General features: G+C 45.4%; 1 protein-coding gene across 7 annotated transcripts in view; it reads left to right on the forward strand.

The window, feature by feature from the left end:
* The window catches only part of LOC135027842 (uncharacterized), a 1,366,020-nt gene that overhangs the window by 1,052,100 nt on the left and 285,997 nt on the right, over positions 1 to 27,923 (forward strand). For 6 of the 7 annotated variants that reach the window (XM_063953745.1, XM_063953744.1, XM_063953743.1 and 3 more), the window contains 2 exons: positions 3,676 to 3,853; positions 8,588 to 8,744. In XM_063953745.1, coding sequence (XP_063809815.1) covers positions 3,676 to 3,853; positions 8,588 to 8,744 — 335 coding nt within the window. Of the gene's footprint in view, positions 1 to 3,675; positions 3,854 to 8,587; positions 8,745 to 20,931; positions 21,001 to 27,923 lie in introns of all 7 variants that reach the window. The other variant, XR_010224289.1, reaches the window with a different exon arrangement.

Consider the following 27,923-nt stretch of genomic DNA (forward strand, 5'->3'; position numbering starts at 1 on the left):
TTATTTTTTATTTGCTACTTTAAATTAAATGCATTTCCTTTACTGTATGATGTTTAGGCTGTGTACACAAGTGCTTTGAAAAACGTTTGTTGAAGCTTAGCTAACTTAACCTTTCTTCAAGTGTCTATTGAGATGTGTTCAACGTGGCTTAAAGCTGCTCTGCTTAATGTACTGCACTGCTTTAATAGGCACTATATAAGCCATAATATTTTGTCGAAAATTTGCAATTCTCAAAAGAGTAGACATCATTCAAATTGATACGTTATTGGTTGTCAAAAAATTGTGGGTGGACAACTGCATTCACATATAGGGGTATATGCAATAGCGGGCGAAATCGCGGCAATTATCGCCGTTTTTTCAATTCGACCAAATTCGCCAGGTGAATTCCGGAAGGTGGCTTCCGGAATTCACCATATGCAATGAAAAACGGATTCGCCAGAGTCGCGGGCGAAAATCGGCCGATTTTGCGGATTTTACCGCGATTTTAAAAAACGGGAAAAAACGGGGAAAAACCCGAAAAAAAAATGGCGTGGGGTCCCCCCTCCAAAGCATAACCAGCCTCGGGCTCATTGAGCTGGTCCTGGTTCTAAAAATGCGGGGAAAAAATTGACAGGGGATCCCCCGTATTTTTAAAACCAGCACCGGGCTCTGCGCCTGGTGCTGGTGCCAAAAATACGGGGGACAAAACGAGTAGGGGTCCCCCGTATTTTTAACACCAGCATCGGGCTCCACTAGCTGGACAGATAATGCCACAGCCGGGGGTCACTTTTATACAGTGCCCTGCGGCCGTGGCATCAAATATCCAACTAGTCACCCCTGGCCGGGGTACCCTGGGGGAATGGGGACCCCTTCAATCAAGGGGTCCCCCCCCCCAGCCACCCAAGGGCCAGGGGTGAAGCCCGAGGCTGTCCCCCCCCATCCAATGGGCTGCGGATGGGGGGGCTGATAGCCTTTGTGTTCAAAAAAAAAGATATTGTTTTTTCCATTAGTACTACAAGTCCCAGCAAGCCTCCCCTGCAAGCTGGTACTTGGAGAACCACAAGTACCAGCATGCGGGAGAAAAACGGGCCCGCTGGTACCTGTAGTTCTAATGGAAAAAAAATACCCAAATAAAAACAGGACACAGACACCGTCGACAGTAAAACTTTATTACACACTGCCGACACACACATACTTACCTATGTTCACACGCCGACATCGGTCCTCTTCTCCATGTAGAATCCCGGGGTACCTGAAAATAAAAGATCAATTATACTCACCTCAACAGGCTCCAGAGATAAATCCACGGACTTGGCAAAAAAAGAAAACGAACAACCGGACCTGCGGACCGAAAGGGGTCCCATGCTGACACATGGGACCCCTCTCCCCGAATGCCGGGACATCACGTGACTCCTGTCACTGATGTCCCTTCAGCCAATCAGGAAGCGCTACTGCCGTGGCGCTCATCTGATTGGCTGGACGCCGTCTGTACTCTGACAGCGCCTCGCACAGCTCCCTCCATTACTTTCAATGGTGGGAACTTAGCGGCTAGCGGTGGGGTCACCCGCCGGTCACCGCTGACCGGCGGGTGACCTCACCGCTAGCCGCTAAGTTCCCACCATTGAATATAATGGAGGGAGCTGTGCGATGCGCTGTCACAGCGATCAGCCAATCAGGTTAGCGCAACGAAGTTGCGCTTCCTGATTGGCTTAGAGACCTGTCAGTGACAACTGTCACTGACAGATCTTAATCGTGGATAGGTGTCCCATGTGTCAGCATGGGACACCTTTCAGTCCGTTTTTGGTGCGGGTAAATGCGCTTTCTTTTTTTGCCAAGTCCGTGGATTTATCTCTGGAGCCTGTTGAGGTGAGTATAATTGATCTTTTATTTTCAGGTACCCCGGGATTCTACATGGAGAAGAGGACCGATGTCGGCGTGTGAACATAGGTAAGTATGTGTGTGTCGGCAGTGTGTAATAAAGTTTTACTGTCGACGGTGTCTGTGTCCTGTTTTTATTTGGGTATTTTTTTTCCATTAGAACTACAGGTACCAGCGGGCCCGTTTTTCTCCCGCATGCTGGTACTTGTGGTTCTCCAAGTACCAGCTTGCAGGGGAGGCTTGCTGGGACTTGTAGTACTAATGGAAAAAACAATATCTTTTTTTTTGAACACAAAGGCTATCAGCCCCCCCATCCGCAGCCCATTGGATGGGGGGGGGACAGCCTCGGGCTTCACCCCTGGCCCTTGGGTGGCTGGGGGGGGGGGACCCCTTGATTGAAGGGGTCCCCATTCCCCCAGGGTTCCCCGGCCAGGGGTGACTAGTTGGATATTTGATGCCACGGCCGCAGGGCACTGTATAAAAGTGACCCCCGGCTGTGGCATTATCTGTCCAGCTAGTGGAGCCCGATGCTGGTGTTAAAAATACGGGGGACCCCTACTCGTTTTGTCCCCCGTATTTTTGGCACCAGCATCAGGCGCAGAGCCCGGTGCTGGTTTTAAAAATACGGGGGATCCCCTGTCAATTTTTCCCCCGCATTTTTAGAACCAGGACCAGCTCAATGAGCCCGAGGCTGGTTATGCTTTGGAGGGGGGACCCCACGCCATTTTTTCCCCGGATTTTACCGTTCCAGCAATAAAAAAAATAAAAAAATAAAAATATTATTTTAAAAAATATATAAATAATATTTGTGCCTCCCCCAAAAAAAAAAAAAAAAACCTAATCCCTTCTAATATAAATAGATCTGCTATTCCTAAAAAAAAAAACACAAAAAAAAACATGTTTAAAAATTTTTTATTTGTTTTCACCCTCCAAAGTGTGGCGGAGTGAAAATCGCGAATTTGCTGTCTAAAAGCACTGCAGGCGAATTTCCAAACTTGAATTGAATATGCTGGAGGCGAATTGCAGCATCTGTACCATTGCAGAAAAGGCGAATTCGGAAAAAGGCGAATTGAGAAAAGGCGAATTTTGACGGGCCGTTTTTTTGCGAAAAATGACTGCACTGCATAGGCGAATTGATTTTTGGAGGCGAAAACGGCCCGGAATTCGCCTATTTTGCCAATTCGCCCGCTATTGCATATACCCCATAGAATTTTCTTGAGCCACAGGTTCAGAAATGCTTTACTAGCCTAAATTACAGTTATTTTACATTTGTTCTGAGCGCTTGATAACAACACCTGTGCACGTACAAACCCCTACACACAGTTTCTCACTAGGGAGGTATTTATTAGAGCTCATAGAGAAATAAACTTTAGGGGGACATTTACTAAGCAGTGATAAGAGCAGAGAAGTGAGTCAGTGGAGAAGTTGCCCATGGCAACCAATCAGCACTGAAGTAACATCTATAATTTGCATACTTTAAAATTATACAGAGCTGCTGATTAGTTGATGGAGCAACGTCTCCACTGGCTCACTTCTCCGCTCTTATCACTTCTTAGTACATGTCACCCAAAGCATTAGTCCAATCAACTTCTATCTTACATTTTACAAGCTGCATTTGAAAAATTACAGAAGCTGATTGGTTGGTACTTTATCACTTTCCGTGCGTTGATAAATTCTCCAAATTCTCCAAATTCTCCCCCCCCCCCCAATCCCTCTCTTGATCAGCTATAGGTTTTTGCTGTGATATTTTCTCATTGTTATAATACTGTATACCTTGACTGAGAAGTTTAATGATAATGTTTCTGCTTGTGCAATTAGAGCCTCAATGCAGTCTTGACGGCTTATGATAAAATTAAAAGCTGTGATAACAACTTTACTGGAGCCGTGGTTGAAGCAATAAACGCCATATATTCTTGTCTTACACTAACGGTAGAGGATAGAGCTTACATTCAAGCCATTGTGCATGAGACTATTTCATGCAGCCTACAGCAACCAGGTAAGCCAAACTGTAAGTCATAAATACAAACATTTTAGACACTGTAAAAGCAAAAAGTGTTCATCACACCATGGGCAGATGTATTAAGCCTGGACAAGTGATAAAGCAGTGATAAGTGGAAGGTGATAACGCACCAGCCAATCAGCTCCTAACTGTACATTTACATATTGGAGCTGATTGGCTGGTGCGTTATCACCTTGCACTTATCACTGCTTTATCACTTCTCCAGGCTTAATACATCTGCCCCCATGTTCTATATTAAATATGCAGCATGTCAAATGGCCCATACACACGGTGAGATTCAGCTATGCCCGATTCTCACTATGCGACAAGGGCTAGGTCGGCACATAGTCAGTATCACCAGCACACTCATTATGTGCTTGCAATACTGACTATGTACGATTTTGGCTAAGTGTCAATTTTGACTATCTCTTCTATAGAGATAGTCAAAATTGACTTGCGTGCACAGTCTATCTATACTTGTGATGCCGACCGCGCGGGACCGCGCATCGGCATCGAATCGGGATTGCAAGGTGACTTTCACCTTGCGATCTGCACTAACTTTTCTTACAATTTTGATTATATAGTCAAAATCATAAGAAAAAATCTCATTGTGTGTACACTCCATAACAACCCTAGTTTACTTTGTTGTCTTTGCTCCTTGCGGTCAGATATTATTCCATTGTTACACAATTTAGATCAAATTTTACATTTTAAAACAACTTAAAAATGTGTTATAGGCCCTACACACTGGCCGATTTGTTAGAAAGATATGAACGATCTCGTTCATAAATGAACGAGAACTCGTTCATATCTTTCAGTGTGGAGGCTCCAGCGATGAACGATGCGCGGCCCCGCGCTCGTTCATCGCTGGTTCCCCGTCGGCTGTGCATGCAGGCCAATATGGACGATCTTGTCCATATTTGCCTGCACTTCAATAGAGCCGCGTGACGGGGGGAGTGAAGAAACTTCACTCCCCCCGTCACTGCCCCCCCCGCCGCCGGGTCGCTCGTCGGCCGTATCCGCCGTCGGGCAGCTCGGCGGCGGATCGGCATGTCTGTAGGGCCCATTACACAGACATGTATCCTACTGTATATACAAATTAACAACCAATCTAAAGCTAAACGTTTTTACCTTTATCAAAACACACCTAATAAACTAAAAGTCCATGTTTAGAATATAGGTTCCATTCAGCCAGCTAATTTATATTTGTGTGCTTTAATTATTCATAATTGACACATTTGCCTTTTTGGGTATGTAGTTTGTAAAGGACAATTATTGAATATGGAGCAGCAAGACAACAGGTGATTGAAACTGATTTTTTTTTCTTTTGTTAAACCTCAGATTACGTGGTCATTGGATGGTTCTTAAAGCATTGTAATATACAGTAGTATAATATACTGTGTAGGTTTGTTTAGTCTCTTACTGTTCTCTGAAAATCTGGAATTCATTTACTTTTTTTTGTAATATAAACTTTTAATCGTCACCTGTACTTCCTGTTCTGCTTATTCTTCAGTTTACTCCAATGATCTTCTTGACATGCTGCTAAGATCCTACAAGAAAAGAGTATTTTTTTTATGTCTTGTTATCATTAGTTCAGTTTAATTGCTATACCTTGCAAATATCCCATTGTTTTCTGGTAACACAGATATATGTAAAAATGATTAATACTTAACAAAATACAGCACCGATTTATTGGTCCTGCGTAATTCTCTCAGTATTTCTGCACGTTATGAGAAATCAATTTTGAAATCAGCTTTGTGAAATGGAAAGCCATCTACATTACTATCAATTCAGCCTTCACCAGTATCTTGCTTTTAAGGACTAAGTGACAACTTGTTCTTGCAAAGGCTATGATTATTTTTTCCTTAGAGCCATCAGATGAAAATGGTACTGTATTTGATACACACTTTAAATTAGTGGTTGCAGAAATTTAGGGGCCAATTCATTAATAATGGGTTATAACAAAGATTCTCTTATTACAGCTTAGATATTTTTTTTGTTCCAATTTACCATTGAAATATACTAAGTGGCAGACAATGGAATGAGAACTCTTAACTGCTGTGCTAGTCAATTCCTGTTCCCTCTATGTATGTATGTATGACGTGGCTGTGCAAGTGTACACGGTTCTATCAAAGAAAACCCACATGAGAAAATGCCCACAGTGAAATTGCATTATGACAGTGGATTTTTTTCCATGTGGAATTTTTCCTGTGGGTTTCTTTCATATGTGTTCTTTTCTGGTTACCGTTTGTGATATACTGTATGATGAACCTATCTTTATGACATTTATGACCAAGTGGGTTTTTTCCAAAGATTTTTTTCTGGTTACCGCTTTACACATACGTACTGCAGCAGACTTGGGCTCCCAGTTGCAATAATAGTTTTGGATCTGGTTTTCTTTAAAAAAAGATAAAAAAAAAGACAGCTAAAATCATGTAATTTGGACCTGCTTTTGTTCATTTCCAGTCAATTTTGCCCACCTCACCATACACTCTCCTGAGTGAAATGGCACCTGAAATCATCATAAGAGAGGAACTTATATGTAGAGATGAGCGGGTTTGGTTTTACTAGGTTTTACTCGGATTTACTTGGTTCTCAAAACGGCATCTAATTGGCTTACGGATGTCACGTGTTTTGGATAGCCAATAGGAAAAATCTGGATAAAACAGAACTGGCGTTAATTCTAGCATTAAATCTGAACCTGCTCATCTTTACTTATATGCAATCAAAAACCAAAGATGCGTTTTTTTAAAATCTGAGGTCCAAACTTCAGGACCCTCAGGATAACCAAAGTTTGGGCATGTTCGGTTTTCAGTAAAACTGAACCGCTCATCTCTATTTAATACTCACCAGGTGGATGTAGTCCACTTCTTTCACTCCCAATGCGGCAAGGTCTTCCCTTTTTTTTTTCAACATTAACTTTTTACTGAAAATATACATAAATAATTATGGTGTTACAAAAAAGAAAAGTGGTAACTGGGGAGGGGAGCAAAACTTTTTTTTTTAATTTTTATGCAGTTGGTACACATCTAGATAATTACTTCACAGTGTAATTGCTGTGTTCTCCAAGTAACAATTCTACTAAACAATTTTCTCACGTCAATTGACTATCACAATGTATTTTTTTCTTATGAATTAAAATAGTAATAGAAAACTTTAGAAAAATAAGAGATTAAAAAGGAGTTTCAAAGATGAAATAGAGATTAAATTAAGGGCCTGATTCTGATTTGGAATTAAAACAAAAAAAAAGCAAACAACTTTGTAACTGAAATAAACCATATTGCCATGCAAGGGGAACAAATATTTTTTTATTTTTTCTGTGCCGTTAGACACACATACTGTCTGCTATTGCATGTAGCCCGCAATTTTGACACTGCTATTTAGATTTTAGTTTGAGCAAACCTTACCCAAATCTATCTCTCTCTGCAATTGTTACATCTGCCCCACCTGCAGTGCAACATGGGTTTGCCTAGGTGCACAGTTACTTGCTTTATTTGTGTTATTTGCTTTACTTCCAAATCAGAAACAGGCCCTAAGTGCATATAGTAAAATAATATGCAATGTAAAAGTCAAAATAAAAACTTCTTCTGCATCTATTTTGGCAGGGGTCAGGGAACTTTTTTAACTTTTTCCCCAAAATATATTTAGATACGCAGACGTTACCCCCTTGATTTGAAAGGAAAGAAATCATATGTTATTGTGGATATATACTTGTTATCACTGTTTATATGGCATTTCCGAGATACTGTGTGTGTGAGTGTATGTGTGTGTGTGTGTGTGTGTGTATATATATATATATATATATATATATATATATATATATACATACAATATATATATATATATACATACAATATATATATATATATATATATATATATATATTATTATTACTTTCCCCAATTATTTTTTGGAAATAAATGGGTTAAATAACACTTTCTCCCCAAAACATCAGAATGAATGTAAGAAAGGTGGATAAGGGTATGACAACACGACTTTTAAGAGACATATGGTCACATCCTCACCTCAGTAATGTCAGTGGAAATTTCCCACCGTAATGTGGGCCACTGTCTGATCCTGCGGAACTCCGTCAGCGGTCAGCCACAGAACACTTCAAGTTTTGTGTGTGGGTTGGCGGGCCGTGGGCGGGAGGACAGGACAGCGCAGGACGGTCGGGCATGAGGGAGCGTGGTGTGACATCAGCACGTCACACCGCGGCCAGGAGCACAGCATAGGGCGGGCAGGAGGGAGTGCGGTGTGACGTCAGCACGTCACATCGTGAGCTAAGCTGGTGCTGGACGGGGCTGTGTCTAGGCAGCGCGACTGTCCATTACCCCCAGGAATTTCATTTTTACCCCATTTGGGGTAATTTACCCCTGTTCCCTGACCACTAAATTATGGTAACTCATTCTTATAGGAACTTAATGCTATACTGTATCCATCAAACATGTATATCCAGAATTCATCGAAAGGATCTTTAGGAGTATAGTGTTCAGGTCGTGTGTAGTTCATTTTTAAGTGTATATTTAGAGGAATTTTTTGTTGTTGTTGTTAAATACTTATATATGTTTTAACTAGTCAATTGTTTAATTAAATACAGTTTTCTACATTTTATAAGGGTATAAGCTGTTAACGCTGTTACAATTGTCAAACATATTTCATGTCGTTCAAGTACTGTATATTAAAAAGCATGAAAAACATTGTTTCTCACGTTGCATTATTACTTTACAGAATATCTTACCATCAACCACCTCAGCTTTCCCATTCCGCCTGCTGATGTGGACCCTGCACAGTATTCCAGCTGGTTTATTGACCACCTGCCTGCAAATGTTTCATGCAAAGAATTACTTTTGTCCACAGCAACGGAGAGAGCTGCTGCGGAGACATAGTAAGTTGTGTAGTGTATTATATTTATGTGAAATCTATATTATGTTTGGACTTGATGTTTTTACACTTTGATTTGTTATCATTCACTGAGTAATGTCACAGTGACAAAATGAGCCATGATGGCAGTGGCCAGGGATTTTTCATACAGGGATTGTCCTATTTGGACATCCCCAGCTCACTGTGCTCTGCCCATACATCAAAAAAATAAGATTTTACTTACCGATAAATCTATTTCTCGTAGTCCGTAGTGGATGCTGGGGACTCCGTAAGGACCATGGGGATATAGCGGCTCCGCAGGAGACAGGGCACAATAATAAAAGCTTTAGGATCAGGTGGTGTGCACTGGCTCCTCCCCCTATGACCCTCCTCCAAGCCTCAGTTAGGATACTGTGCCCGGACGAGCGTGCATAATAAGGAAGGATATTGAATCCCGGGTAAGACTCATACCAGCCACATCAATTACACCGTACAACCTGTGATCTGAACCCAGTTAACAGTATGATAACAACGAAGGAGCCTCTGACAAGATGGCTCACAACAAGAATAACCCGATTTTTGTAACAATAACTATGTACAAGTATTGCAGACAATCCGCACTTGGGATGGGCGCCCAGCATCCACTACGGACTACGAGAAATAGATTTATCGGTAAGTAAAATCTTATTTTCTCTGACGTCCTAGTGGATGCTGGGGACTCCGTAAGGACCATGGGGATTATACCAAAGCTCCCAAACGGGCGGGAGAGTGCGGATGACCCTGCAGCACCGAATGAGAGACTCCATGTCCTCCTCAGCCAGGGTATCAAATTTGTAGAATTTAGCAAACGTGTTTGCCCCTGACCAAGTAACTGCTCGGCAAAGTTGTAAAGCCGAGACCCCTCGGGCAGTCGCCCAAGATGAGCCCCCTTCCTTTTGGAATGGGCTTTTACAGATTTTGGCTGTGGCAGGCCTGCCACAGAATGTGTAAACTGAATTGTATTACAAATCCAGCGAGCAATCGTCTGCTTAGAAGCAGGAGCGCCCATCTTGTTGGGTGCATACAGGCTAAACAGCGAGTCAGATTTTCTGACTCCAGCCGTCCTGGAAACATATTTTTCAGGGCCCTGACAACGTCAAGTAACTTGGAGTCCTCCAAGTCCCTAGTACCCGCAGGTACCACAATAGGTTGGTTCATGTGAAAAACAGAAAACACCTTAAGGAGAAATTGAGGACGAGTCCTCAATTCTGCCCTGTCAGAATGAAAAATTAAGTAAGGGCTTTATATATGATAAAGCCGCCAATTCTGACACACGCCTGGCTGAAGCCAGGGCTAATAGCATCGTCACCTTCCATGTGAGATATTTTAAGTCCACAGTGGTGAGTGGTTCAAACCAATGTGACTTTAGGAAACTCAAAACAACATTGAGATCCCAAGGTGCCACTGGGGCACAAAATGAGGCTGTATATGCAGTACCCCTTTTACAAACATCTGAACGTCAGGCACTAAAGCCAGTTCTTTCTGGAAGAAATTCGACAGGGCCGAAATTTGAACCTTAATGGACCCTAATTTTAGGCCCATAGACAGTCCTGTTTTCAGGAAATGTAGGAAACGACCCAGTTGGAATTCCTCTGTAGGGGCCTTCTTGGCCTCACACCACGCAACATATCTTCACCAAATGCGGTGAAAATGTTTTGCGGTTACATCCTTCCTGTCTTTGACCAGGGTAGGGATGACTTCATCTGGAATGCCCTTTCAGGATCCGGCGTTCAACCGCCATGCCGTCAAACGCGGCCGCGGTAAGTCTTGGAACAGACAAGGCCCCTGCTGGAGCAGGTCCTTTCTTAAAGGTAGAGGCCACGGGTCTTCCGTGAACATCTCTTGAAGTTTCGGGTACCAAGTCCTTCTTGGCCAATCCGGAACCACGAGTATCGTTCTTACTCATCTCCCTCTTATGATTCTCAGTACTTTTGGTATGAGAGGCATAGGAGGGAACACATACTCTGACTGGTACACCCACAGTGTTACCAGAGCGTCCACCGCTATTGCCTGAGGGTCCCTTGACCTGGCGCAATATCTGTCTAGTTTTTTGTTCAGGCGGGACGCCATCATGTCCACCTTTGGTTTTTCCCAACGGTTTACAATCATGTGGAAGACTTCCCGATGAAGTCCCCACTCTCCCGGGTAGAGGTCATGCTTGCTGAGGAAGTCTGCTTCCCAGTTTTCCACTCCCGGAATGAACACTGCTGAGAGTGTTATCACATGATTTTTCGCCCAGCGAAGAATCCTTGTAGTTTCTGCCATTTCCCTCCTGCTTCTTGTGCCGCCCTGTTTACGTGGGCGACTGCCGTGATGTTGTCCCACTGGATCAATACCGGCTGACCTTGAAGCAGAGGTCTTGCTAAGCTTAGAGCATTGTAAATTGCCCTTAGCTCCAGTATATTTATGTGGAGAGAAGTCTCCAGACTTGATCACACTCTCTGGAAATTTTTTCCTTGTGTGACTGCTCCCCAGCCACTCAGGCTGGCATCCGTGGTCACCAGGACCCAGTCCTGAATGCCGAATCTGCGGCCCTTTCATAGATGAGCACTCTGCAGCCACCGCAGAAGAAACACCCTTGTCCTTGGAGACAGGGTTATCCGCTGATGCATCTGAAGATGCGATCCGGACCATTTTTCCAGCAGATCCCACGGAAAGGTTCTTGCGTGAAATCTACCGAATGGGATCGCTTTGTAAGAAACCACCATTTTTCACAGGATCCTTGTGCAATGATGCACTGATACTTTTCCTGGTTTTAGGAGGTTCCTGACTAGCTCGGATAACTCCCTGGCTTTCTTCTCCGGGAGAAAACATCCTTTTCTGGACTGTGTCCAGAATCATCCCTAGGAACAGTAGACGTGTCGTCGGAAAAAACTGCGATTTTGGAATATTTAGAATCCACTCGTGCTGTCGTAGAACTACTTAAGATAGTGCTACTCCGACCTCCAACTGTTCTCTGGACCTTGCCTTTATCAGGAAAGCGTCCATATTTCTTTTAAGAAGAATCATCATTTCGGCCATTACCTTGGTAAAGACCCGGGGTGCCGTGGACAATCCAAACGGCAGCGTCTGAACTGATAGTGACAGTTCTGTACCACGAACCTGAGGTACCCTTGGTGAGAAGGCAAATTTGGACATGTAGGTAAGCGTCCCTGATATCCAGTGACACCATATCGTCCCCTTCTTCCTGGTTCGCTATCACTACTCTGAGTGACTCCATCTTGATTTGAACGCTTGTATGTAAGTGTTCAAATATTTCAGATCTCACCGAGCCGTCTGGCTTCAGTACCACAATATAGTGTGGAATAATACCCCTTCCCTTGTTGTAGAAGGGGTACTTTGATTATCACCTGCTGGGAATACAGCCTGTGAATTGTTCCCAATCCTGCCTCCCTGTCGGAGGGAGACGTTGGTAAAGCAGACTTCAGGAACTTGTGAGGGGGAGACGTCTCGAATTTCCAATGTACACCTGGGATACTACGTGTAGGATCCAGGAGTCCACTTGTGAGTGAGCCCCCTGCGTGCTGAAACTCTTGAGATGACCCCCTACCGCACCTGAGTCCGCTTGTACTGCCCCAGCGTCATGCTGCGGACTTGGCAGAAGCTGTGGAGGGCTTCTGTTCCTGGGAATGGGCTGCCTGCTGCAGTCTTCTTCCCTTTCCTCTACCCCTGGGCAGATATGACTGGCCCTTTTGCCCGCCTGCCCTTATGGGGACGAAAGGACTGAGACTGAAAAGACTGTCCTTTTCTGCTGAGATGTGACTTGGGGTAACAAAAGGTGGATTTTTCAGCTGTTGCCATGGCCACCAGGTCCGATGGACCGCCCCTTTATACGGCAATACTTCCATGTGCCGTCTGGAATCTGCATCACCTGACCTCTGTCGTGTCTTCGTCTGGCAGATATGGACATCACATTTACTCTTGATGCCAGAATGCAAATATCCCTCTGCGCATCTCGCATATATAGAAATGCATCTATAGTCAATAAAATCTTGTCCCTGTCAAGGGTATCAATATTTTCAGTCAGGAAATCCGACCAAGCCCCCTCAGCGCTGCACATCCAGGCTGAGGCGATTGCTGGTCGTAGTATAACACCAGTATGTGTGTATATACTTTTAGGATATTTTTCAGCTTCCTATCAGCTGGCTCCTTGAGGGCTGCCGTATCTGGAGACGGTAACGCCCCTTGTTTTTATAAGCGTGTGAGCGCCTTATCCACCCTAAGGTGTGTTTCCCAACTCGCCCTAACTTCTGGCGGGAAAAGGTATACCGCCAATAATTTTCTATCGGAGGAAACCCACGTATCATCACACACTTCATTTAATTTATCTGATTCAGGAAAAACTACAAGTAGTTTATTCACACCCTACATAATACCCTTATTTGTGGTACTTGTAGTATCAGAAATATGTAACACCTCCTTCATTGCCCTTAACATGAAACGTGTGGCCCTAAAGGAAAATACGTTTGTTTATTCACCGTCGACACTGGAGTCAGTGTCCGTGTCTGTGTCTGTGTCAACCGACTGAGGTAAATGGGCGTTTTTACAAGCCCCTGACGGTGTCTGAGACGCCTGGACAGATACTAATTTGTTTGCCGGCCGTCTCATGTCGTCAACCGACCTTGCAGCGTGTTGACATTATCACGTAATTCCTAAATAAGCCATCCATTCCAGTGTCGACTCCCTAGAGAGTGACATCACCAATACAGGCAATTTGCTCCGCCTCCTCACCAACATCGTCCTCCTACATGTCGACACACACGTACCGACACACAGCACACACACAGGGAATGCTCTGATAGAGGACAGGACCCCACTAGCCCTTTGGGGAGACAGAGGGAGAGTTTGCCAGCACACACCAAAAACGCTATAATTATACAGGGACAACCCCTTATACAAGTGTTTTCCCTTATAGCATTTTTATATATGTAATCATATCGCCAAATAAGTGCCCCCCCTCTCTGTTTTAACCCTGTTTCTGTAGTGCAGTGCAGGGGAGAGCCTGGGAGCCTTCCTCACAGCAGAGCTGAGCAGGAAAATGGCGCCGAGTGCTGAGGAGAATAGGCCCCGTCCCCTTTTCGGCGGGCTCTTCTCCCGGAGTTTGTGAGATCTGGCAGGGGTTAAATACATCCATATAGCCTCAAGGGCTATATGTGATGTATTTTAGCCATAAAAAGGTATTATACATTGCTGCCCAGGGCGCCCCCCCCAGCGCCCTGCACCCTCAGTGACAGTTGGTGACTGTTGGTGAAGTGTGCTGACAACAATGGCGCACAGCTGCAGTGCTGTGCGCTACCTTATGAAGACTGAAAGTCTTCTGCCGCCTGTTTCTGGATCTCTGGACCTCTTCAACTTCGGCATCTGCAAGGGGGGTCGGCGGCACGGCTCCGGGACGAACCCCAGGGTGAGACCTGTGTTCCGACTCCCTCTGGAGCTAATGGTGTCCAGTAGCCTAAGAAGCAAATCCATCCTGCACGCAGGTGAGTTTACTTCTCTCCCCTAAGTCCCTCGTAGCAGTGAGCCTGTTGCCAGCAGGTCTCACTGAAAGAAAAAAACCTAACTTAAACTTTTATTCTAAGCAGCTCAGGAGAGCCACCTAGATTGCACCCTTCTCGGCCGGGCACAAAAATCTAACTGAGGCTTGGAGGAGGGTCATAGGGGGAGGAGCCAGTGCACACCACCTGATCCTAAAGCTTTTATTATTGTGCCCTGTCTCCTGCGGAGCCGCTATATCCCCATGGTCCTTACGGAGTCCCCAGCATCCACTAGGACGTCAGAGAAAGAGAGGGTGCCTCTTCCAAAGATATCCCCCCATTATCCGAACCTGGGAACTCATACTCTGGATGTCTAATGTGCATCAGCAGTTTACAGAAGAAGAGGGTTCATCCTATACACTTGAAAGGAATAGAAATAGTCTCACAGTAACTGTCTTCATATATCAGCTCCAAAGCTGTAAGTAGTAGTGACTTCCTTTACCAAATAGGGGTCAGGGACTTATAAGGCTATTTACCACACACTATTCTGAACTCCAAATATATATCAAGAAAATGTTAGGTGCTTTTTTTAGATTTTACATGTAAATATGCATTATGGGCTTAATTTAGAGATGTACGCACAACTGATGGCTTGCGTACGTCGCTGATGTTCTGAGATCTGTGCATGCATGGGATCTGTACTGTACATGTGCAGATTTCTGTCTGTGAGATAGCTCACAGTGCCTCTAGGCCTCAGTCTGATTGACACGCTGCGGCCGTTTGGGGGCAGGGAAGGGGTGACAATTTTCTGTGCCTGCCGAGGCCAGTTGCTGCGTCCTTGGAGTCAGGTGGGGTTACTCAGATGGCCAATGTCGTCACACAGAAGCAAGTCTTTACACAAGATGTCTCATGCGGTATTAGCATATTGTAGCACAGCTGCTACGTACAAAGATGCAGAGTCTGTGCTAATGCGTCCATCTCTTAGTCAGACCCTATGTAACATAGTAACATAGTATCTGAGGTTGAAAAAAGACAATTGTCCATCGAGTTCAACCTATTTGTGGTGTCCTATGCATGATGATTTGACTAAAATTTCTGACTGATGCTGCTGTCAGCCATTGCATTTTATCCCTATTTATAGTAAATATAATGCATGACTATGCACCATACCCCTGGATATCCTTATCCAATAGGAATTTATCTAACCCATTCTTAAAGGTGTTGACAGATTCCGCCATTACAACTCCCTCGGGCAGGGAATTCCAAACACGTATTGTCCTTACCGTGAAAAAGCCTTTACGCCGTATTGTGCGGAATCTCCTTTCCTCTAACCTGAGCGAGTGTCCACGAGTCCTCTGTGTTGATCTAACCAAAAACAGGTCCCGCGCAAGCTCTGTGTATTGTCCCCTTATATATTTGTAGATGTTGATCATATCCCCTCTTAGTCTCCGCTTTTCCAATGTAAACATGCCGAGTCTTTCAAGCCTTTCCTTGTATTCCATCGTCTCCATGCCCTTAATTAGTTTGGTCGCCCTCCTCTGTACCTTTTCAAGCTCCAGGATATCCTTTTTGTAGTAAGGTGCCCAGAACTGTACACAGTATTCAAGGTGTGGCCTCACTAGTGATTTATATAACGGGAGTATAATACTCTCGTCCCTAGCATCAATACCCCGTTTTATGCATGCTAATATCTTATTAGCCTTCTTTGCTGCAGTCCTACTTTGGGTACTACTGCTTAGCTTGCTATCTATGAGGACACCTAAGTCCTTTTCCAGTACAGAATCCCCTAATTTTACTCCATTTAGTAGGTAGGTGTAATTTTTGTTCTTGTTACCACAGTGCATTACCTTACACTTGTCTGTGTTGAAGCGCATTCTCCATTTGGCTGCCCATGCTTCTAATTTAACTAAGTCGTTCTGAAGAGACTCGGCATCCTCCTCTGTATTTATAGCCTTACACAATTTGGTATCATCTGCAAAAATTGACACCATGCTCTCTAGACCTTCTGTTAGGTCGTTAATGAAAATATTGAACAATAGCGGTCCTAATACTGAGCCTTGCGGCACACCACTTAGCACTTCAGTCCAAGTTGAAAAAGATCCATTAACCACAACGCGCTGCTTCCTATTATCTAACCAGTTTTTGACCCAAGTGCATATTGTGCTTCCTAGCCCTGATTCTTGTAGCTTGTATATAAGTCTCATGTGTGGTACAGTATCGAACGCTTTGGCAAAGTCTAAAAAGATTACACCCACGTCTTTACCCTGATCTAGGTTTGCGCTTACTGTTTCATAAAAGCCAAGTAAGTTGGTTTGACAGGTTCTGTCCTTCATAAACCCATGTTGATTTCTTTTAATGACCTTATTGGTTTCAAGGAACTTCTGAATACTATCTCTTAGAATACCTTCCAATACTTTCCCCACTATAGATGTAAGACTAACTGGTCTATAATTACCTGGTTCAGCTTTACTTTCCTTTTTGAATATAGGCACTACTTCCGCTATACGCCAGTCTTTGGGAACCATACCTGATATAACTGAATCCTCAAAGATCAAAGATAGCGGTTTTGCCAGTTCAGAGTGAAGCTCCATTAGAACCCTTGGATGAATACCATCGGGCCCTGGTGATTTATTAATCTTTAAATGTTTTAATCGGTCACAGACTACTTCCTCGCTTAAATAAGTACCTATCAGTGTGATATTGTCATTATTGAGATTGTGTGTCAGTCCCTGAATTGGGTCCTCTCTAGTGAATACTGTTGAAAAAAACTCATTTAGTGTGTCCGCTATGTCATTATCATTTTTGCTTAAGACTCCCAACTTGTCTTTCAAAGGGCCTATACTCTCCTTTTTTAATCTCTTGCTATTAATGTATTTAAAGAATTTTTTGGGATTCGCTTTGCTTTCCTTTGCTACTAGTTTTTCAGTTTCTACTTTAGCCGCTCTTATTTCCTTTTTGCAATTTTTGTTACATCCTTATAGTGCTGAAATGACTCTGCTTCCCCGTCAGATTTGTATTTTTTAAATGCTCGCCTTTTCTTGCCCATAAGTTCCTTAATCTTTTTGTTAAGCCACATCGGTTTATGATTTTTATTCCCTTTTTTGCTACTCATGGGAATATATTTGAGTGTATTTTTAGCTAGCAGGAATTTTAGTACCTCCCATTTCTCCGTAGTATTTTTTCCTAAAAACAAACCTTCCCATTCAATATCCCTGAAAAATACCCTCATCTTTTCAAAATTTGCTTTGCTAAAGTTTAAAGTCCTAGTTGAGCCAGTATAGGGCTGTTTGTAGAAACTGATATTGAATGTGACCATATTGTGGTCGCTGTTTCCTATGGGTTCCCCTACTATAATACCCGATACCAAATCCTGATTGTTTGTTAATACCAGGTCTAAGATTGCATTGTACCTAGTTGGTTCCTCAATTAGTTGGACTAGGTAGTTATCATTTAGTGTGTTTAAAAACATACTGCCCCTAGCAGTATCACATGAATCGTTTTTCCAGTTTATCTCTGGATAGTTAAAGTCTCCCATCACTACTATGTCTCCTACTCCTGCTGCTTTTTCAATTTGCTTTAGTAACAATTCATCATCAGATGCGTTGATACCAGGCAGCCTATAGCATACACCCAATACTAACTTTTTTGTTCCTTTTTCCCCGCATGCAATTTCTACCCATAATGTCTCAACAGTGTCTACAGTTCCCTCCTGAATATCTTCCCATATATTAGGTTTTAAAAACGGCTTTACGTACAGACACACCCCTCCACCCTTTTTATTTAGTCTGTCTCTCCTAAACAGTGTATAGCCCTCTAGATTGACTGTCCAATCATGAGATTCATCCCACCAAGTTTCAGTAATGCCTATAATATCATACTGTTTGCTTGCTGCAAGTATTTCTAGTTCACCCTTTTTACCAGTAATGCTTCTGGCGTTTACATACATACAACTTAGATAAGTATTTTCCCTTGCGTTAGGGACATCTTTCACCTTATGTGGCAAGGATGACCTGTAATCATCATTGGTTAGTGCTTTGGTAAAATCCCTTTTAGTACCCATGTTAGTAACCTTACTGCCTGCTCTTACCCTCCCCCCAACTTCTCCCCCATTTCGTTTACTACCGCCATCCCCACTATTCTCACTGCATGACCCGTAGTTTCTAGCTAAACCCTCCCCCCAGGCTCCTAGTTTAAAATCTCCTCCAACCTTCTAACCATCCTTCCCCCCAGCACCGCTGCCCCCTCCTCAGTCAGGTGCAATCCGTCACGACAAAAGAGATGGCGCCTGACTGAGAAGTCCGCCCAGTGTTCCAGGAACACAAACCCCTCTTTCCTGCACCAATCCCTAAGCCACACATTTACCTCCCTAATCTCCCTCTGCCTCCCTGGACTAGCGCGTGGCACGGGTAATAATTCCGAGAATATTACCTTAGATGTCCTTGCCTTCAGTTTCTTTCCTAAGTCCCTATAGTCTTTCTTAAGGACATCCCACCTTCCGCTAACTTTGTCATTGGTGCCAACGTGCACCAAGACCGCCGGGTCTTTGCCAGCCCCTCCCAATCTATCTACCCGGTCCGCGATGTGCCGTACCCGAGCACCCGGGAGACAACAGACTGTACGGCGATCACGGTCCCGGTAGCAGATTGCCCTATCTGCCTTCCTGATGATAGAATCCCCTACCACCACCATCTGACTAGGTACCTCTCTATCTTTTATCCCAACCGCGCCAGAGGGACCGCACCTCTGGATGCTAGAGGGAGCAGTCTCCTCCGGCACCGTCATTTCTTCACTATCATCCTCCGATTCCTCGTCCAATCGGGCAAATTTGTTCGGGTTTGATAGTTCGGAGATGTCGTGCCTCCCCCTCTTTTTCTTCCTTCTAACTGTGACCCAACTGGCTACCTGATCATCATCCTCTTCTACCAGTGACCCCTCCCGCAACTCCTCCACCGTTCTGTCTAAACTACGCTCGAGATTGTGAATCTCCCTCAGTCGCGTAACGGTTTGCTCTAGATCAGTTACCTGGGCTTCCAGGGCAACCGTTCGCACACACCTCGTGCAGATGTATTCACACTGGGCCGGTAGCTCCAGGTGTGCATACATCTTGCATGACATGCACTGAGTGAGGTCCTCAATCACAGCCCCTCCCATATTGTTTGCAAGGTCTAACTCCCTGTTACACTCAAAGAAAAAGCAGCAAAAATAAAAAATAGAAGACAAGCAATATCACTTATACAATAATTAAGCTGGCTTAAACTTATCTATCTTTGTGCGGTCAATAATAACTGTTTGTTCCATGGGCCCCTCACTGTACTCAACCCAGTGCATTTCATATATGTACAATATACAATACAAAACACATACCGCATATACTGGAGTATAAGCCGACTTTTTCAGCACTTTTTTTTGTGCTGAAAAAGCCCCTTCGGCTTATACTCGAGTCAATATTTAGGAGGGACACGGAGAGCACAGCGCGCGGCTCTCCTGTGTCCCTCCTGCGTCTCCGGCGGCAGCGGCGTGTGTGTGTTAAAGGAAGTGCACGAACCGGCACTTCCTTTAACACACACACGCCGCTGCCGCCGGAGACGCAGGCGGGACACAGGAGAGCCGCGCGCTGTGCCCTCCGTGTCCCTCCTTCAGAAGACAGCGCGGGAGCGTCGGAGGGTAAGTACGGTAACTGGCACTGTGGGGCATATCTGGCAGCATGAGGGCATATCTGGCACATCTGGCACTGTGGGGCATATCTGGCACCATGAGGGCATATCTGGCACTGTGGGGCATATCTGGCAGCATGAGGGCATATCTGGCACATCTGGCACTGTGGGGCATATCTGGCACATCTGGCATTGTGGGGCATATCAGACAGCATGAGGGCATATCTGGCACATCTGGCACTGTGGGGCATATCTGGCACATCTGGCATTGTGGGGCATATCAGACAGCATGAGGGCATATCTGGCACATCTGGCACTGTGGGGCATATCTGGCATTGTGGGGAATATCTGGAAGCATGAGGGCATATCTGGCATTGTGGGGCATATCTGGCAGCATGAGGCATATCTGGCACTGTGGGGCATATCTGGCAGCATGAGGGCATATCTGGCATTGTGGGGCATATCTGGCAGCATGAGGCATATCTGGCACTGTGGGGCATATCTGGCAGCATGAGGGCATATCTGGCACATCTGGCACTGTGGGGGCATATCTGGCAGTATGAGGGCATATCTGGCACTATGAGGGCTGTGTACGGCTAGAGCTGCATTTCACACCCTAGGCTTATACTCGAGTCAATAAGTTTTCCAAGGTTTTTGTGGTAAAATTAGGTGCCTCGGCTTATATTCGGGTCGACTTATACTCGAGTATATACGGTACATAACTATATCATACTATTAAATATTTTTGTTATAGCAGGATTTTTTTTTTTTAACTCTTTGTATTATGAAATAATTGTATCTCATATAACAGAGAAGATGCTATAAATAAGTGACTGGCTGAACACAAAACATAGTATAGTATATAACCTTTATCTTTAGCATTATTTCTTATGTTTAAGACAAAGGATATTCTTGTTGCCCTTTGTTCCAATGTTATATTCTGATTTCTTGCACAATGTGTTTTGTGGTGTCCTACAAATTGTATTTGCAAGATACACATGAAGCGATACCTTCTGTAATCCATTTCTTGTACACATTGTTTCAGAGGCTGTTAGGATCTCTCCAGAGATATAAACCCATTTGTACTTATCCATTCTGAGTGATGCATGCCTGGGTGAGCATTACATTGGTTTTAGATTCAATAATAGGCACAGCAGACACGGGGCGGCATGTTTAATTTAAAGCTGTGTCAGGAAGGTGAATATAAACTCGCAGCACTTACTAAAGATACGTATTAGACGCTTGTGAATATGTCTGGGCATAAAAAAAATCTTGTTTTTCCATTATGTGAAGATTGAGAGAGTGGGATTTATTCTGTGTAATTTGGTAAGGTTTATTTTATTATACGATCATCCACGCTTCTTGTGCTAGATCTGAAACGAAATACATTGAATGTTTGAGCCAATAGATGTACACAGACAGGGTTGGCTTCAGAAATGATTGGGTATTTTTATTTCTTCTTGGTCTGGAGTGATTACAGCATTGAGTCTGGGGAAGGAGCAGTTATGGCCTGCAGGGCAGGGCATTCAGGTTAGCAAACGTCAAAGCAATGGTGGTCATTCCGAGTTGTTCGCTCGGTAAATTTCTTCGCATCGCAGCGATTTTCCGCTTATTGCGCATGCGCAATGTTCGCACTGCGACTGCGCCAAGTAAATTTGCTATGCAGTTAGGAATTTTACTCACGGCATTACGAGGTTTTTTCTTCGTTCTGGTGATCGTAATGTGATTGACAGGAAGTGGGTGTTTCTGGGCGGAAACTGGCCATTTTATGGGAGTGTGTGAAAAAACGCTACCGTTTCTGGGAAAAACGCGGGAGTGGCTGGAGAAACAAAGGAGTGTCTGGGCGAACGCTGGGTGTGTTTGTGACGTCAAACCAGGAACGACAAGCACTGAACTGATCGCACTGGCAGAGTAAGTCTCGAGCTACTCAGAAACTGCACAGAGAAGTCTTTTCGCAATATTGCAAATCTTTCGTTCGCAATTTTGATGAGCTAAGATTCACTCCCAGTAGGCGGCGGCTTAGCGTGTGCAAAGCTGCTAAAAGCAGCTTGCGAGCGAACAACTCGGAATGAGGGCCAAATATGGGGTTTACATGCAGGGAGCAGACACACTCCCCAGCCTGGCAAGCTAAGGCAGGTGACTGAATTGCTATCCCTGACTCACCTGGCCTGGCTGGGAGTTGTTAATCATTCCGAGCTGGGTTTATTTAATATTGTCAATGGCGTCATGGCTTGTTAGAGACTGAGGTGAGACGGGAGGGTCCAGCCGAGGAACATGCTGACTGTAGAGAACAGCATCAATACTTTCTCAGTTCATAGTGTATAGGTTCAATGAGTCCACTCCTATTATCAGTAATAGGTCGACACACTATGGTCACAAGGCATTAGGTTAATAGGGTCAAACGGTCAACAGGCTAAAGGTAGACATTGCAAAAGGATGACAAGTTCAACATGACAACATGGCAGTGGTTGACAAACATATGGTCGACACAAGATTTTTGGGGTTATTCACATTTCTCTGACGTCCTAGTGGATGCTGGGGACTCCGTCAGGACCATGGGGATTAGCGGCTCCGCAGGAGACAGGGCACAAAAATAAAGCTTTAGGATCAGGTGGTGTGCACTGGCTCCTCCCCCTATGACCCTCCTCCAAGCCTCAGTTAGGTTTTTGTGCCCGTCCGAGCAGGGTGCAATCTAGGTGGCTCTCCTAAAGAGCTGCTTAGAAAAAGTTTTTAGGTTTTTTATTTTCAGTGAGTCCTGCTGGCAACAGGCTCACTGCATCGAGGGACTTAGGGGAGAGAAGTGAACTCACCTGCGTGCAGGATGGATTGGCTTCTTAGGCTACTGGACACCATTAGCTCCAGAGGGAGTCGGAACACAGGTCTCACCCTGGGGTTCGTCCCGGAGCCGCGCCGCCGACCCCCCTTGCAGATGCCGAAGATGGAAGAGGTCCAGAAGCAGGCGGCAGAAGACTTTTCAGTCTTCCTGAGGTAGCGCACAGCACTGCAGCTGTGCGCCATTGTTGTCAGCACACTTCACACAGCGGTCACGGAGGGTGCAGGGCGCTGGGGGGGCGCCCTGGGCAGCAATGTATAATACCTTTTTATGGCTAAAAATACATCACATATAGCCCTTGAGGCTATATGGATGTATTTAACCCCTGCCATATCTCACAAACTCCGGAGAAGAGCCCGCCGAAATAGGGGGCGGGGCTTATTCTCCTCAGCACACAGCGCCATTTTCCTGCTCAGCTCCGCTGTGAGGAAGGCTCCCAGGACTCTCCCCTGCACTGCACTACAGAAACAGGGTAAAACAGAGAGGGGGGGCACTTTTTTTGGCGATATTACTATATTTAAGCTGCTATAAGGATACAACACTTATATAGGGTTGTTCCCATATATATTATAGCGCTTGGGTGTGTGCTGGCAAACTCTCCCTCTGTCTCCCCAAAGGGCTAGTGGGGTCCTGTCTTCAATAGAGCATTCCCTGTGTGTCTGCTGTGTGTCGGTACGTGTGTGTCGACATGTATGAGGACGATGTTGGTGTGGAGGCAGAGCAATTGCCGGTAATGGTGATGTCACCCCCTAGGGAGTCGACACCGGAATGGATGGCTTTGTTTATGGAATTACGTGATAATGTCAGCACATTACAAAAATCAGTTGACGACATGAGACGGCCGTCAAACCAGTTAGTACCTGCCCAGTCGTCTCAGACACCGTCAGGGGCTGTAAAACGCCCTTTACCTCAGTCGGTCGATACAGACCCAGACACGGACACTGAATCTAGTGTCGACGGTGAAGAAACAAACGTATTTTCCAGTAGGGCCACACGTTATATGATCACGGCAATGAAGGAGGCTTTGCATATCTCTGATACTACAAGTACCACAAAAAGGGGTATTATGTGGGGGGTGAAAAAACTACCTGTAGTTTTTCCTGAATCAGAGGAATTGAATGATGTATGTGATGAAGCGTGGGTTAACCCAGATAGAAAAGGGCTAATTTCAAAAAAGTTGTTGGCATTATACCCTTTCCCGCCAGAGGTTAGGGCGCGCTGGGAAACACCCCCTAAGGTGGATAAGGCGCTCACACGCTTATCAAAACAAGTGGCGTTACCGTCTCCTGATACGGCCGCCCTCAAGGATCCAGCTGATAGGAGGCTGGAAACTACCCTAAAAAGTATATACACACATACTGGTGTTATACTGCGACCAGCCATCGCCTCAGCCTGGATGTGCAGTGCTGGGGTGGTCTGGTCGGATTCCCTGACTGAAAATATTGATACCCTGGATAGGGACAGTATTTTACAGACTTTAGAGCAATTAAAGGATGCTTTTCTTTATATGCGAGATGCTCAGAGGGATATTTGCACTCTGGCATCGAGAGTAAGTGCGATGTCCATATCTGCCAGAAGAAGTTTATGGACACGACAGTGGTCAGGTTATGCGGATTCCAAACGGCATATGGAAGTATTGCCGTATAAAGGGGAGGAATTATTTGGCGTCGGTCTATCGGATCTGGTGGCCACGGCAACGGCCGGGAAATCCACCTTTTTACCTCAGACCCCCTCCCAACAGAAAAAGACACCGTCTTTTCAGCCGCAGTCCTTTCGGTCCTATAAGAACAAGCGGGCAAAAGGACAGTCATATCTGCCCCGAGGCAGAGGAAAGGGTAAGAGAGGGCAGCAAGCAGCTCCTTCCCAGGAACAGAAGCCCTCCGCGGGTTCTGCAAAGCCCTCAGCATGACGCTGGGGCTTTACAAGCGGACTCAGGAACGGTGGGGGGTCGACTCAAGAATTTCAGCGCGCAGTGGGCTTGCTCACAGGTGGACCCCTGGATCCTGCAGGTAGTATCTCAGGGTTACAGGTTGGAATTCGAGAAGTCTCCCCCTCGCCGGTTCCTAAAGTCTGCTTTGCCAACGTCTCCCTCAGACAGGGCGACGGTATTGGAAGCCATTCACAAGCTGTTTTCTCAGCAGGTGATAGTCAAGGTACCCCTCCTACAACAGGGAAAGGGGTATTACTCCACGCTATTTGTGGTACCGAAGCCGGACGGCTCGGTAAGACCTATTCTAAATCTGAAATCTTTGAACCTGTACATACAAAAATTCAGTTTCAAGATGGAATCACTCAGAGCAGTGATAGCGAATCTGGAAGAAGGGGACTTTATGGTGTCCCTGGAAATAAAAGATGCTTACCTGCATGTCCCAATTTGCCTTTCACATCAAGGGTACCTCAGGTTCGTGGTGCAAAACTGTCATTATCAGTTTCAGACGCTGCCGTTTGGATTGTCCACGGCACCTCGGGTCTTTACCAAGGTAATGGCCGAAATGATGATTCTTCTGCGAAGAAGAGGCGTATTAATTATCCCTTACTTGGACGATCTCCTGATAAGGGCAAGATCCAGAGAACAGCTGGAGGACGGAGTAGCACTAACCCAAGTAGTGCTGCAACAACACGGGTGGATTCTGAATTTTCCAAAATCTCAGTTGACCCCGACAACACGTCTGCTGTTCCTGGGAATGATTCTGGACACGGTTCAGAAAAAGGTGTTTCTTCCGGAGGAGAAAGCCAAGGAGTTATCCGAACTTGTCAGGAACCTCCTAAAACCAGGAAAAGTGTCTGTGCATCAATGCACAAGAGTCCTGGGAAAGATGGTGGCTTCTTACGAAGCAATCCCATTCGGCAGATTCCACGCACGAACTTTTCAGTGGGATCTGCTGGACAAATGGTCCGGATCGCATCTGCAGATGCATCAGCGGATAACCTTATCACCACGGACAAGGGTGTCTCTTCTGTGGTGGTTGCAGAGTGCTCATCTGTTAGAAGGCCGCAGATTCGGCATACAGGACTGGGTCCTGGTGACCACGGATGCCAGTCTGAGAGGCTGGGGAGCGGTCACACAGGGAAGAAACTTCCAGGGAGTATGGTCAAGCCTGGAGATGTCTCTTCACATAAATATACTGGAGCTAAGAGCGATTTACAATGCTCTAAGTCTGGCAAAACCCCTGCTTCAGGGTCAGCCGGTGTTGATCCAGTCGGACAACATCACGGCAGTCGCCCACGTAAACAGACAGGGCGGCACAAGAAGCAGGAGAGCAATGACAGAAGCTGCAAGGATTCTTCGCTGGGCGGAAGATCATGTGATAGCACTGTCAGCAGTGTTCATTCCGGGAGTGGACAACTGGGAAGCAGACTTCCTCAGCAGACACGATCTACACCCGGGAGAGTGGGGACTTCATCCAGAAGTCTTCCACATGATTGTGAACCGTTGGGAAAAACCAAAAGGTGGATATGATGGCGTCTCGCCTCAACAAAAAACTGGACAGGTATTGCGCCAGGTCAAGAGACCCTCAGGCAATAGCTGTGGACGCTCTGGTAACACCGTGGGTGTTCCAGTCAGTGTATGTGTTTCCTCCTCTGCCTCTCATACCCAAAGTACTGAGAATTATACGGCAAAGGGGAGTAAGAACGATACTCGTGGCTCCGGATTGGCCAAGAAGAACTTGGTACCCGGAACTTCAGGAGATGCTCACGGAAAATCCGTGGCCTCTACCTCTAAGGCGGGACCTGATTCAACAGGGACCGTGTCTATTCCAAGACTTACCGCGGCTGCGTTTGACGGCGTGGCGGTTGAACGCCGAATTCTAAAGGAAAAAGGCATTCCGGAAGAGGTCATTCCTACACTGGTTAAAGCCAGGAAGGAGGTGACTGCACAACATTATCACCGCATTTGGAGAAAATATGTTGCGTGGTGTGAGGCCAGGAAGGTCCCCACGGAGGAATTTCAACTGGGTCGATTCCTGCATTTCCTACAAACAGGATTGTCTATGGGCCTCAAATTGGGGTCCATTAAGGTTCAAATTTCGGCCCTGTCGATTTTCTTCCAGAAAGAATTGGCTTCAGTTCCTGAAGTCCAGACTTTTGTTAAAGGAGTACTACATATACAGCCCCCGGTGGTGCCCCCTGTGGCTCCGTGGGACCTTAATGTAGTTTTGGATTTTCTCAAATCCCATTGGTTTGAGCCACTCAAATCGGTGGATTTGAAATATCTTGCGTGGAAAGTAACCATGCTACTGGCCCTGGCTTCAGCCAGGAGAGTATCAGAATTGGCGGCTTTATCGTATAAAAGCCCATATCTGATTTTCCATTCGGACAGGGCAGAACTGCGGACGCGTCCTCATTTTCTGCCTAAGGTGGTGTCAGCGTTTCATCTGAACCAGCCTATTGTGGTGCCTGCGGCTACTAGCGATTTGGAGGATTCCAAGTTGCTGGACGTTGTCCGTGCATTGAGAATATATATTTCAAGGACGGCTGGAGTCAGAAAATCTGACTCGCTGTTTATACTATATGCACCCAACAAGCTGGGTGCTCCTGCTTCTAAGCAGACGATTGCTCGTTGGATTTGTAGCACAATTCAACTTGCACATTCTGTGGCAGGCCTGCCACAGCCTAAATCTGTCAAGGCCCATTCCACAAGGAAGGTGGGCTCATCCTGGGCGGCTGCCCGAGGGGTCTCGGCATTGCAACTCTGCCGAGCAGCTACGTGGTCGGGGGAGAACACGTTTGTAAAATTCTACAAATTTGATACCCTGGCTAAAGAGGACCTGGAGTTCTCTCATTCGGTGCTGCAGAGTCATCCGCACTCTCCCGCCCGTTTGGGAGCTTTGGTATAATCCCCATGGTCCTGACGGAGTCCCCAGCATCCACTAGGACGTCAGAGAAAATAAGATTTTACTTACCGATAAATCTATTTCTCGTAGTCCGTAGTGGATGCTGGGCGCCCATCCCAAGTGCGGATTGTCTGCAATACTTGTACATAGTTATTGTTACAAAAAAATCGGGTTGTTATTGTTGTGAGCCGTCTGTTCAGAGGCTCCTACGTTTGTCATACTGTTAACTGGGTTCAGATCACAAGTTGTACGGTGTGATTGGTGTGGCTGGTATGAGTCTTACCCGGGATTCAAAATCCTTCCTTATTGTGTACGCTCGTCCGGGCACAGTATCCTAACTGAGGCTTGGAGGAGGGTCATAGGGGGAGG

Source organism: Pseudophryne corroboree, chromosome 2 (assembly GCF_028390025.1).
Source record: "Pseudophryne corroboree isolate aPseCor3 chromosome 2, aPseCor3.hap2, whole genome shotgun sequence".
Classification (NCBI taxonomy): Eukaryota; Metazoa; Chordata; class Amphibia; order Anura; family Myobatrachidae; genus Pseudophryne; species Pseudophryne corroboree.